This window comes from Drosophila takahashii, chromosome 3L, assembly GCF_030179915.1.
Source record: "Drosophila takahashii strain IR98-3 E-12201 chromosome 3L, DtakHiC1v2, whole genome shotgun sequence".
Taxonomy (NCBI): domain Eukaryota; kingdom Metazoa; phylum Arthropoda; class Insecta; order Diptera; family Drosophilidae; genus Drosophila; species Drosophila takahashii.
The window spans coordinates 4,310,735-4,323,955 of NC_091680.1; the positions used below are offsets into that span (position 1 = coordinate 4,310,735).

General features: G+C 41.7%; 4 protein-coding genes across 7 annotated transcripts; 1 reads left to right on the forward strand and 3 right to left on the reverse strand.

Annotated features, from left to right (window-relative positions):
* Positions 1-30: 30 nt before the first annotated feature.
* Positions 31-6,888, reverse strand: LOC108059873 (zinc finger protein 239). Of its 4 annotated transcripts, XR_011418641.1 has the most exons (6): positions 6,750-6,888; positions 5,999-6,272; positions 4,430-5,922; positions 4,059-4,193; positions 1,991-2,095; positions 31-1,469 (listed from the first exon to the last, which is right to left on the reverse strand). XR_011418641.1 is itself a non-coding variant. In XM_044394539.2 (4 exons), the coding sequence occupies exon 4, from the start codon at positions 1,464-1,466 to the stop codon at positions 201-203; it is 1,266 nt and encodes a 421-aa protein (XP_044250474.1). In that variant the 5' UTR covers positions 1,467-1,469; positions 1,991-2,095; positions 4,059-4,193; positions 5,999-6,220; the 3' UTR covers positions 35-200. The 4 variants fall into 4 exon arrangements, 3 of the variants coding, with proteins under 3 accessions (XP_044250474.1, XP_070071457.1, XP_044250435.1); XM_044394539.2 differs by lacking the exons at positions 4,430-5,922; positions 6,750-6,888 and having other exon boundaries at positions 35-1,469; positions 5,999-6,220; XM_070215356.1 differs by lacking the exons at positions 31-1,469; positions 1,991-2,095; positions 4,430-5,922; positions 6,750-6,888 and adding an exon at positions 2,384-3,627.
* A 148-nt stretch (positions 6,889-7,036) lies between these two features.
* Positions 7,037-11,081, forward strand: Hsp83 (Heat shock protein 83). The gene is made up of 2 exons (XM_017145333.3): positions 7,037-7,322; positions 8,515-11,081. Exon 2 carries the CDS (start codon positions 8,515-8,517, stop codon positions 10,669-10,671), a length of 2,157 nt encoding a protein of 718 aa, XP_017000822.1. The 5' UTR covers positions 7,037-7,322; the 3' UTR covers positions 10,672-11,081.
* On the reverse strand, positions 11,068-11,641 carry LOC108059884 (UPF0235 protein C15orf40 homolog). The gene has a single exon (XM_017145348.3). The coding sequence runs from the start codon at positions 11,529-11,531 to the stop codon at positions 11,121-11,123; it is 411 nt and encodes a 136-aa protein (XP_017000837.2). The 5' UTR covers positions 11,532-11,641; the 3' UTR covers positions 11,068-11,120.
* A 270-nt stretch (positions 11,642-11,911) lies between these two features.
* On the reverse strand, positions 11,912-13,170 carry LOC108059888 (stress-associated endoplasmic reticulum protein 2). The gene is made up of 3 exons (XM_017145351.3): positions 13,090-13,170; positions 12,839-12,953; positions 11,912-12,523 (listed from the first exon to the last, which is right to left on the reverse strand). The coding sequence occupies exons 2-3, from the start codon at positions 12,920-12,922 to the stop codon at positions 12,413-12,415; spliced, it is 195 nt and encodes a 64-aa protein (XP_017000840.1). The 5' UTR covers positions 12,923-12,953; positions 13,090-13,170; the 3' UTR covers positions 11,912-12,412.
* Between the last annotated feature and the right edge of the window lie 51 nt (positions 13,171-13,221).

Sequence of the window (13,221 nt, forward strand, 5' to 3'; positions counted from 1 at the left end):
AAATAATTTCGTAATACAATTTCAATTTTCAACTTACAATTTTCAAACTTCTTATAATATTTTCGTAATACAATTACAAAGTAGTATTAGAAAGAATGAAATAACTGACACATTCAAGAAACAACCATTGTTACTCAAATTAACATACAATTTTTGTAAATTGACGAAAATTCAATATAAACTTTGGACAGTGGGAACACTTATTCTCCGGTGTGAGTTCGCAAGTGAGCAGATAGTATTGTAGATCGAGAAAAAGACTTTGGACAATGGGAACACGTAAACGGTCGTTCTCCTGTGTGGGTTCGCAAGTGCTTAGACAGACCTGAAGAATGTGTAAATGACTTTGGACAATGGGAACACTTGAATGGTCGTTCTCCTGTGTGGGTTCGAAAGTGGATCTTTAGACTTGAAGAAACAGTATAGGACTTCGGACATTGGGTACACTTAAATGGTCGTTCTCCAGTGTGAGTTTGCAAGTGGCGACGAAGAGTGCATCTACGTGCGTATGTTTTAAAGCAATGATCACACTTGAACGGTCGTACTCCTGTGTGAACTAGCAAGTGGCTCTGTAGACGTGAAGAAGTAGTAAAAGACTTTGCACATTGGGAACACTTAAAGGGTCGTTCTCCTGTGTGGTTTCGCAAGTGCAAAGTCAGAGAAAAAAATATTGTAAATGACTTTGGACACTGAGAACACTTGAAGGGTCGTTCTCCTGTGTGAATTCGCAAGTGCACTTTTAGATTTGAAGAAGTCGTAAAAGACTTTGGACAGTGAGAACACTTGAAGGGTCGTTCTCGTGCGTGAGTGCGCAAGTGAACACGAAAATCGTATTTATGTAAGTATGTCCTTGAGCAATGTTTACACTTGAACGGTCGTTCTCCGCTGTGAACTGACAAGTGGCTCTTTAGACCTGAAGAACGAGTATAAGACTTTGGACATTTAGAGCACTTGAAGGGTCGTTCTCCTGTGTGAGTTCGCAAGTGTCCTCGAAGACTTGCTTTAGTTGTTAAAATCCGTGCGCATTGTAAACACTGCAATGGGTTTTCCCCTAAGCCCATTTGCTCTAAATCTTCTTCAGAGCTCTCCATCCTATCTTCGGAATCGGTCTGATCTATTTCGAGTGTTTTTTCTTGGCGATTGTCTCCAATTAATTTATCTTTTTCGGTTGTCACTTCCTCAGAGCAATAGGATCCTTCATTATCGCATTCTCCCTCCTTTATTTCTTTGAAGAAGCAGAAGAAGTGGTAGCTTCTTTCGTACCTTTCAATAATATCGAATGCATTCTGGGCATCCTGCAGGCAGGCTGAGCAAATGGTTTTGGGTAGAAGATCGTCTGTTTCCACTTTACAACCGGTGCACTGAGAAATCATGTTTGCAATGGAAATCCCCGATTCGTGTTTCGAATCGAATATATTGACCATATTTTCGGCAGGTATTAGACAGGCACGACATATTGAAGACTCCATGATCTGAAATTATAAACCCATGATTTATAAATTAACAAGAGAGAACGCTATAGTCGGGTGCCCCGACTATCAGATACCCGTTACTCATAAAAACTTTGATCCGCCGTAACTTTTTAACGAATGGTCCGATTAAAAAAATGCCTTTTACATTTCGATAGGTATTCATAAACATAATAAAACTGCATTTTTACTTTTCCGAAATATTAAAATTTTTAAACAACTTTTGTTACTAGTAGGATATCTTCTGGTTGCACGATAATATAATACAATACAATAAGCAATTATTAGGGTCTTAGGCTCTACCCTATCTATCAGATATTATATCAGATATATAAGTAAAAGTATACCAAATAATAGAAACCTGACACAGGTAATTGGCGTCTTTGGAAATTCGATAATCTCCACTCTTTAAGGGATTTTGTGGGTTGAAGAAAGGGTTATTCCTTGTGGTTAATACCAGGTAGTATACGGACTATAATCGGTTATATATACATATATATAATAACATCCTTAACAATAATTACCTGACAGAGGGACTTTGTATAATCCGTATTCTTATCTTTTAAGTAGGTACCAACTTCGAGCAATGTTTCAGGGCATCTACAACACGTTAAGTTGCAAAAATTAATCTGAAAAAACAGAATCATTGTTTAGACTTACATATACAAATATATAATTAAGAAAGGCTTGGATTAGTTGCATAATTAGTTTATGATATGACGACGAAATTACTCGAAAATGAATGCTTTTTGATAATTGAATTTCTTATTGATAAAATTTCATAGGTCACAAAATATTCTATCGCCTATCTACCTATATATATATATCGATTGCCGCCAATTGGGCAAATTTATTTAAACAATTACCTTTTGAGTGGTTTAATATTGCGTAATAATCGGTAATAAATTAAATTCATTCTCAAATCTTGTTGGTATTTATTTTCCAAATTCTTATCCTATTTTTGTAATACAAATTTAAAGTAACATCAAAATTGGTAATGGTCGTTAATTATTATAATCATAATATATAAAGCCAAAATTAAACAACATTTGTTAGTTAAACTAACAGGCAATTGAGAAGATTCATTTTTCCAAATAAGCAATTTAACTGGATGACAAAAGTTGACCCGACATTAAGAAATCGGATTTTCTCATTTGTGGGTTCGCAAGTGTTCAGTTAGAGATGCGGATCGAGTAAAGGACTTGGGACAGTGGGAACACTTAAATGGGCGTTCTCCAGTGTGTGTTCGCAAGTGGGCCTTTAGAACTGAATTATGAGTAAAAGACTGCAGACATTGGGAACACTTAAAGGGTCGTTCTCCTGTGTGAGTTCGCAAGTGATTAGACAGACTTGAAGATTGAGCAAAAGACTTTGGACACTGAGAACACTTGAAGGGTCGTTCTCCTGTGTGAATTCGCAAGTGCACAATTAGATTTGAAGAAGTCGTAAAAGACTTTGGACAGTGAGAACACTTGAAGGGTCGTTCTCCTGTGTGAGTGCGCAAGTGAACACGAAAATCGGATCTATATACGTATGTCGTTGAGCAATGTTTACACTTGAACGGTCGTTCTCCGCTGTGAACTGGCAAGTGGTTCTTTAGACCTGAAGAACGAGTATAAGACTTTGGACATTTAGAGCACTTGAAGGGTCGTTCTCCTGTGTGAGTTCGCAAGTGTCCTTGAAGATTTTCTTTAGATGTTAAAATCCTTGAGCATTGTAAACACTGAAATGGATTTTCCCGTAAAACCATTTGCTCTAAATCTTCTTCAGAGCTCTCCATCCCAGCTTCGGAATCGGTCTGATCTATTTCGCATGTTTTTGTTTGACCATTGTCTCCAATTGATTCGACTTCTTTTGGTGTGTCTTCCTCAGAGCAATAGGATCCTTCATTATCGCGTTCCTCCTCCCTTAATTCTCTAAAGTAGCAGAAGAAGTGGTGGCTTCTTTCGTACGTTTCAATAATATCGAATGCATTCTGGGCATCCTGCAGGCAGACTGAGCAAATGGTTTTGGGTAGAAGATCGTCTTTTTCCACTTTACAGCCGGTGCACTGAGAAATCATGTTTGCAATGGAAATCCCCGATTCGTGTTTGGCATCGTAAATATTGACCATATTTTCGTCAGATAACAGACAAGCACGACATATTGAAGACTCCATGATCTGAAATGATAAAATGATGGGTAACTTTCAGCGATAAATGTAAAATAATTCATAATACGTACCCTTTTAATGTTATTAAGCAAAGGTGCCTGCTTACACTTATTTTTAGTAGAATATCTTCTGCTAACGTCGATAATATAACACAAAACAAATTGGTCTGCGGAGACCCGAACAAGTAAAGAATAATTTTCGATCTGACTGTAATAGTTGTGGCGACGACTTTATATTTCCTGTGAGATATAAATGAAAAAGGATACTAAATAATAGTAGCCTGAGCCAGGTACTTTGGAAAGTGGAAAATCTTATGTTTCCAAATATTCTGATCAAAGTAATACATGATCCTTAAGGGATTTCCTTGCGGCTTATACCAGGTAGTACACGTGTTCTAATCGGTTATACATATATGCAATAGTATCGTAAACAATAATTACCTGAACGATATATTTGTAAAAGTTTCCCAAATAATAATGACCTGACACAGGTACTTGTTGCCTTTAGAAAGTCCGCAATCTTTTGTTTTACAAAGGTACCAACTTCGAGAAATCCAGTTGGAAGCAAAAAGGAATCTGAAAGAGAAGCGGTGGTTAGACTTATACCCTTGAAATGTGTTTGTTTTTAAAGATTGCATATTTTATTTAAGTCCTTACTGATAGGACGATACACGAAACACTTAAAGGATAGGAAACTAAAATTCTAAATTTTAAATTTACTATCGAGCCCGCTAAAAACGTACTCAATAGTAAACATAGGTCGATTAAAATCACTAATTAAAGTTCTTAAATAATTTTTAAATGATTAGTACTACAGCTAATTTGCAAAAGCAAGCCTAAAGATCGAGAAACTCGTCGGCATTATCCGTTTTCTTCTTCTCCAGCCAGGAGCGGGCAGTTCGTAGCGAGGGCAGCCGGAAGCGCCACTCGTCGCAGCAGTACTTGTACACCTCGTCGCCCAGTTGCAGCAGCTCGGTGGCGAACTCCCGCTCGTCATCCTTCCAGGTGCGATCCTCGGAACCGCCGAACATTTCCATGCGCAGCAGGGCGGCCATTGTGGGTCCCAGGTACTTCTTGATGGCCATGTACAGCTGTGGTTTGCCCAGTGAGTTGGAGGCGGGTTTGGGAGCCTTCGGCTGTTCTGCCTGCAGTCGTTTTAGCTTGGCATTTTCCTCTGAGAGTCTATCAAACTCTGCCTGTAGTTTGTTATAATCCTGAAGGAGTTTCTCATGGAGGGCGTCTTCGGAAGAAGATGGTTTTTCAGTTGGCTCTGAGTCACTACTACTCTGACTATCCATATTCTCTTCGTCGTTCAAGAAACCTGGGGATTCGGAATGCACAGTGGGCTTCTCTTGGCTGGGATTCTGCTTAAAGTGGCTGGATTGTGTGGGCTTCTCTAATTGTGGAGCCTTTTGCGTTTGTCTCTTTACATTCTCTTGCAAATTCTTCCCAATTTGAACAGGGTTTTCAGTCTTTTGTTCTTGTATCTTCCTTCTCTTGGCCTGATCCTTCGTAGGTTGCTTCTCTTCCTCCAGCTTTCTGATCTCTGGTTTATTACTACTTGTTTCGGCCTCATTGGTCACCATCTGCCTTTTGGTTGAATCTCCAGTCTGCTCCTTGGCCGTTTGTTCTTCATTGGCAGCCATTCTCTGAATCTCCACAGGCCTTTGAATCAATTTAATGCCCAGCGAAGGCTGCAGTTGACTCATTATATCCAGAATATTTTGAGGCACCGCTGCCTTCTCCTTGGCCACAGGCGACTGCTCCTGCTCCGAATTTATCAAAAGATCGATTTCTGGAGCTTCGTCTTCCGATGGTGGCTGTTCCTCCGCCTCAGTTTGAGTTTCCTGTGGTTTCTCCAGTCTCTGCCCACCATCATCATCATCATGATCTTCCCCATCGCCGTCCACGAAGCCCAGGGGACACTCGAAATCCTTGGGCGGTATAAGATGCGGCTGCGTTGGAGGCTTCAGCTTCACCAGAAGTGCCTCGCCGTTCTGGTCGAGATTCCCAAAATCCAGGGCCAGATCCCTGTTGATCCTCAGCAAGGTGGGCGTCTGCTTGGGAATCAGCCTGTCCATTTTGTAGTTCATGAAGGATTCCGCTCGAAAGTGCCGGGCACACACGGTCCGCGTGGAAAGTTTGGTAGTGGACGCATTTGAAATATCTGGATTTGCACAGTTCTTGACCCAATCCTTTAACCTACTGGGGTCCTTGGCCGGGAACTTGAAGAAGTGCATGCTGGGGTTGCGGCCGGAATTTACACGACAATCGCGAAAACAACATTTAGTGCCGCCCATAGTTTCTTAAATAAATAAATAATGTAAGGACCAAACAAATCTCAGGGACTTGGCCGCCAAGCACGCTTATAAGGTACTCACCGGCTAATTAAGGATTATTCGGAATAGGAGTACGCCAACTTTGTTGCAGAAAAGCCAATGTGAACTCTTTCGTGCAATCATAGAAAAACCATGGCTCTCAGAATTAAATAAATTTAAAAATTTAAAAACTAATGTAGTTTATTTTAGTAAACCTATCGGTAGTTATCGAATATATAATGTGATTTATATATTCCTCTAAAAAATACCAAAAAACAACAATGCACCAGAGTGACCGCCAACTTTTGCTTTCTCCCTAAAAATTCCAGTTTTCCGCCTAAATTCAAAAAATCAGTTAATTTCGAACATGTAAGTAATATCTCAATCAAAATTTTTAAGAATTTTAAACAGCAAATAATATAAAAATGAAATTATAAAAAAATTATATTGAAACTTGCCTATTCTAAGATATGCATGAACTAAGAACTCTTTGCAGGTTTTTTGATTTTCAAAAACGTAAGCGAACCAGATTCATATATTTTATAAAATCAGTATTATAATCAAGAATACAAACCAATTTAACTTTATATTGTTTATAAAGAATAAATGTAAAAAATATTAGTATTAAGTATAAATAGTTGAAAAAGCTGTTTTAAAATTTAATCAAAAATTTAATTTAATTAATTTAAATAAAATACAAAGGAACATCGGAAGGTAAGCATAGTAGGCTTATGATAGCCAATAATACTAGTAAACCCAATCCCAGTGGGCTGTGCTCAACCTTTCGGACTATCCAAGGGAACCCCAACCTCACCCCGGTCAGTACAATTTTTGAATCCGCCCGCACAGGTTGCGCTCTTTTCGAACGTCTAACAACAATTAGCCGAACTGATTTCCAAAAAATTTAAAAACACAAAACCCCAAAAAAGAGGTTCAATTTCCCGCTTATCAGAGTTCGGAACCAATGTTTTGGTTTGGTAAAAAAATTTAAAAAAAGAGTTGCCAGATCATTTTTACGACGGAACAGGAATTTTGAAGTTTTTTTCTTCGAATTTGCGCGGTTTTTTATGGATTTTTTAGTATATTTTTGACGTTTGGTATTTCTCGTTTGGTGCGGCGCGGTCACATTTCAACCGGATTTTCCATCCCTGAAAAAAAAACTTTTCTAGAAATTTCGAGAAGCGTCTAGAATTTTCGCGGCTGGGGTGGTTTTTTCTATAAAAGCGGCAGCGCGTCGAACCGGCATTCGAGTCTTGAAAAAATTTCGTGCGGTGTGCGTCGCAGCGTCTGAAAAGTTTTGTGAATTTCCCATTCTACACAAAGCGAAGTGAAAATATCTACATTTTTTCCTTTATTCTGTGAATAGAACGAAAAACATACAAGCAAGGTGAGTAATGCCGAAAAAGAGTGAATAATTTATTTATCAACGGGAATGGCCGAAATGTGCAATTGCTTGGGGTTGTGCATCTCGAATGTTCTTGACCCAAATGCGGAATATCGATTTTAAAGTTCTAGAAACCAAGTGATGCAAGATGTTTTTCACTTTTAATTGAATACGCGATTCTTTTATTGCTTAAATCATTTTTGCCGCTTTTTTTAAGGGTGACTCAACAACGTGCACAGAGTCGCCGAAAAAATGCCGGTTATTTTTTTTGCCAGAGAAACTTCTAGACTTTCTTCTCCAAGCGCATGAATTAAACAGTATTCAAAATGGGCTGTTTAATTATAAATTCCTTTCCTTAATTAACCCTTACACGTGCTTTCCTTGCATTTGCATTTTATACTTTGCACATACACCAATACCTGCAAATAAAAAAGTGGCGTCAGTTGGTGAAAAATCTTGATAACATCGTGGTTTTCATGTTTTTGTTCCATTTTCATAATGGTTGCCAGGGAGATTAGTAATTCTTGGCTTTCTAGATGTTTCCAATTACTAACTTGGTTATGTACGAATTTTCAATGTGCATTGGTCATATATACACATACATACTTGCGTTCGCAGACACGTGCAGATACAGTGGGGGTAGGAAGAATAGCAATCTATTTTATTAATTTTAAGATAAATAATTGTTTTGTGTTAAACGTATTATTTTTTTTGAGGATTTGCGACATAGAAGTTTCTAGTACACAAAGAAGGCTAATTAAATATATTTTTTCAACTTAAAGCCTAGTACTCACTTAAATTAAAAAGGCAACGAAACGAAAATTTCCATACAAAAATGACAGGCGGAAAATTTCATGATCAAAATTTTGTATGGAGATTTTCATTTCGTAGGCTTTTCGATTGAAGTGAGTAATAGGCCTAAAGAAATTAAAGACCCCTGAAAAAAGTATATATTTCAAATTTATCTCTTAAAAATTTTATTTATGTTAATTATACTTCATGTTCAAAGTAATACTTTGAGTGCTATTACTTTGACCCCCACTGTGTTTGTATATGCGCATGTTAAATAAGCCATGCGGTGGTGCAAAAGAGAGAGGAGGGAGAAAGAGAACAAAACGGAGGGCAGCTGCTGAAAAATGCAGCTGCTTCTCTTCCATTTTCCACCCACCAACTTATCCATTCCAATCCCTTCCAGATGCCGGAAGAAGCAGAGACCTTCGCCTTCCAGGCTGAGATCGCTCAGCTGATGTCGCTGATCATCAACACATTCTACTCGAACAAGGAGATCTTCCTGCGCGAGTTGATCTCGAACGCCTCCGATGCTTTGGACAAGATCCGCTACGAGTCGCTGACGGATCCCAGCAAGCTGGACTCCGGCAAGGAGCTGTACATCAAGCTGATCCCGAACAAGACGGCCGGCACTTTGACCCTCATCGATACCGGCATCGGCATGACCAAGTCCGATTTGGTCAACAACCTGGGTACCATCGCCAAGTCGGGAACCAAGGCCTTCATGGAGGCCCTGCAGGCCGGTGCCGATATCTCCATGATCGGTCAGTTCGGTGTGGGTTTCTACTCCGCCTACTTGGTCGCCGACAAGGTGACCGTCACCTCGAAGAACAACGATGACGAGCAGTATGTGTGGGAGTCCTCTGCCGGTGGCTCCTTCACCGTGCGTGCCGACAACTCCGAGCCCCTCGGACGCGGCACCAAGATCGTGCTGCACATCAAGGAGGACCAGACCGACTATCTGGAGGAGAGCAAGATCAAGGAGATCGTGAACAAGCACTCGCAGTTCATTGGCTACCCCATCAAGCTGCTCGTCGAGAAGGAGCGCGAGAAGGAGGTGAGCGACGATGAGGCCGATGATGAGGAGAAGAAGGGCGACGAGGAGAAGAAGGAGATGGACACCGATGAGCCCAAGATCGAGGATGTCGGCGAGGATGAGGATGCCGACAAGAAGGACAAGGATGGCAAGAAGAAGAAGACCATCAAGGAGAAGTACACCGAGGACGAGGAGCTGAACAAGACCAAGCCCATCTGGACTCGCAACCCGGATGATATCTCCCAGGAGGAGTACGGCGAGTTCTACAAGTCGCTGACCAACGACTGGGAGGATCATCTGGCCGTCAAGCACTTCTCGGTGGAGGGACAGCTGGAGTTCCGTGCCCTGCTCTTCATTCCCCGTCGCACGCCCTTCGATCTCTTCGAGAACCAGAAGAAGCGCAACAACATCAAGCTCTACGTGCGTCGCGTCTTCATCATGGACAACTGCGAGGATCTCATCCCGGAGTACCTCAACTTTGTCAAGGGCGTCGTCGATTCCGAGGATCTGCCGCTGAACATCTCGCGTGAGATGCTGCAGCAGAACAAGGTGCTGAAGGTGATCCGCAAGAACCTGGTCAAGAAGACCATGGAGCTGATCGAGGAGCTCACCGAGGACAAGGAGAACTACAAGAAGTTCTACGACCAGTTCAGCAAGAACTTGAAACTGGGTGTCCACGAGGACAGCAACAATCGCGCCAAGTTGGCCGACTTCCTGCGCTTCCACACCTCCGCCTCCGGCGATGACTTCTGCTCCCTGTCCGACTACGTGTCGCGCATGAAGGAGAGCCAGAAGCACATCTACTTCATCACCGGCGAGTCCAAGGATCAGGTCAGCAACTCGGCCTTCGTGGAGCGCGTCAAGGTGCGCGGCTTCGAGGTGGTCTACATGACCGAGCCCATCGATGAGTATGTCATCCAACATCTGAAGGAGTACAAGGGCAAGCAGCTGGTCTCGGTGACCAAGGAGGGTCTGGAGCTGCCCGAGGATGAGGATGAGAAGAAGAAGCGCGAGGAGGACAAGGCCAAATTCGAGGCTTTGTGCAAGCTGATGAAGTCCATTCTGGACAACAAGGTCGAGAAGGTTGTGGTCTCCAACCGTCTGGTTGATTCACCCTGCTGCATTGTCACCTCGCAGTTCGGTTGGTCCGCCAACATGGAGCGCATCATGAAGGCCCAGGCTCTGCGCGATACCGCCACCATGGGCTACATGGCTGGCAAGAAGCAGCTGGAGATCAATCCCGATCACCCGATCGTCGAGACTCTGCGCCAGAAGGCCGATGCCGATAAGAACGACAAGGCCGTGAAGGATCTGGTCATCCTGCTGTTCGAGACCTCGCTGCTCTCCTCCGGATTCTCGCTGGACAGCCCCCAGGTGCACGCCAGCCGCATCTACCGCATGATCAAGCTGGGCCTGGGCATCGACGAGGACGAGCCCATGACCACCGAGGACGCGCAGAGCGCCGGAGATGCCCCCTCGCTGGTTGAGGACACCGAGGACGCTTCCCACATGGAGGAGGTCGATTAAGCGAATCGCTAAACTCAAACAAACCAAACAAAATTCATTCTATCACTCGCATTCTCACATACACAATTTACTTGCGTTTCGAACTTTTGTACTTAGTTTACTACCGCCGAGTTAAATTTTGTATACCCATTAACATTTTGCCGCGTTGTAAGCGACAAAAACAAACATACGCTTAACTCATTATATAAACAAAGCAGAATAGGTTCCCGCAAAACATTCAAAAGCAGTTGTCGTCTTAAGAACTTCTAATTTAGAATCCAAGTAATTTATGTATAAAAACTAAAGACTACATACGCTACATAGCTATATAAAGAGTGGAGTAAATGTATAATTAAGGTTTGATGACCCGATCGATGATAAACATAAAAAAACCAACCAAATAAACAAGCAAATGTGTTTTAAAATCCAAATTTATAAAAGAGTGTTTATTGGGGAAGGAAATAGGAGATCTATGACTCCGATTCTTTGCGGAGCAGCTGCTCAATGGCCTCCACTGTAGATGCTCCCTTGCTGATCAGGATTATCTTGTTGCGGGAACGGGATCCCTTGTCCAAAGAAACATCGCTCTTGCGCAGACCGAGAACCTTGGAGAGGAACTTGACCAGCTCCGCGTTGGCTTCTCCTTCGCTGGGCGGAGCGGCTATTTGGACGCCCACGCCCTCGAGTTCAATGCCCGTGATTCCATTGTGCTTGGCACCCGGCTTGGCCAGAATTTGTATGCAAATATTGCCACTTTTGTCCACTGTAATCGGGTTGGTTTCCTTTGCCGGCGTGGATTTCGCACTGTCAGCCGAGGCCTTCGATTTCCCCTTGTTCTTCGACATTATTTGGGCGTTGACCGATGTAAACAAGCGGCGCATGAACTTTGCGTTAATTATTTTATTTAATTTATAAATTTAAATGCATTTTAATGGGAATTTTTAGCTTATTTCGCGTTGTCTTGGGCGTCAATCAGCTGTTTTATGGGTAAATCCAGGGATGAAGTAAATGTAGGGATGGGCGTGATTCGTGAGTGAGAAAACCAGTATTTCAATAACGGTTTTTTATTTATTAATTTAAAAATGGTAAGAATTAGAAATTCCTTAAATTAAATTCTACGCTATTGTTTTACTGCTGTAATAATTTTTTAAAATCCGAATATTAGGTAAAATTATATTTTTTTTATTTCATAATTCTTACAGTGACTTTATTTTAAGATCCAATACCCACATGAAATCCCCAACAAATTAAAACCAATCTGTTTTAGGTAAAAAATTATCATATATTCATCATTGTTATGTACTCATAGTTTCTCCTCTACTCGTCTTTGCATTAGAAAACAACGCTTTAACACTTTGCACTATTTAAAACTGCATCGAGAAGCATCTTAAAAATGCATTTATCGCCTATAAAATGATCAGGATCATAATCAGTTGATTTTTTTTTGTGAGTGTCTAGGAGAGAATTGCAGGAATGCACATTGCAGAGCTTACAGTTAAATTAATTAATGCAAAATGCGGTAAAATGGACTTAAATTTTGTATGTGTTTTTATAAGAGTAGATATTGCAGACACGAAAATAAAGCCAATCTATTTTGGGTTCTTCTCTGGTTGCACATATTTTCCGGTATTAGAGCTAGGAAGGGGGTGTTCTGGAAAGGCTATAGGAGTAGCAAGTGGAGGTTCCGGAAGGGTCTATTATCTTCCTCCAGATGCGGCTGCTTTAGATTGTGTGTTATGAAGAGGGGGTTTCGATTCCTTCCTTACGCTGCGCGAATCGACTGAATGATCTGGAAAATGGCCGAGCCGCAGACCACAAAGATGAAGAGCGCCAGGAGCCAGGGACCCACGGGATACTGGCCCTCTTTCGTTTTCTGTAAAGATAGGGAATTCGAGATTAGCCTTGACTTGTGACTTTTTCGGATGGTGAATATATGGTATATTGCAGTTAGAGATTAGTGGAAAACGTCTAATCAAAATTTCCAGAAGTGCCGATAACACACACACACATGACCAGCTTCCTCACACGCACGCACGCACATACATACATGCATTACCAATAATAAAATCAATGACGGCGTGGCACTTTTGGCCATTGATTATCGGCTAATTGGAATCCAACTTTCAGTGTTATCTTTGCTTTCCCTTAAACATACATGTTTTTACTACCATTTTCAGGCGAAACTCACCGAGGATTTGGGTACGTTGCCACGCATTGTCACATATTTGCTGGCCTTCTCGTTGGCGACGCGCATTCTCTGTGGAGGAGCCATTTTTCTGTGTTGTTGTGAAGCACACGTCGCACTGGAAGACACAAAGGAATCGCAATTGAGGATTAATTAATTGCCAATTGTTCGAGCTGCAGCTCGCGTGCAGTTGACCACTTTAAATGGCACAAGCTGTTGGTTCTAAATGGGTCTTTTTCGGAGAACACTCGTACCTCTCAGCCCAAAAATAACAAAACGAATGAGAAAGCGAACGACACGACACGTATACTGCCAGGGATGCAAAACCAGGGCGGCGAGTGTAACTGTCAGGGATGCAGAAAGCCGTTAGGTGAAGTTTGACTTTG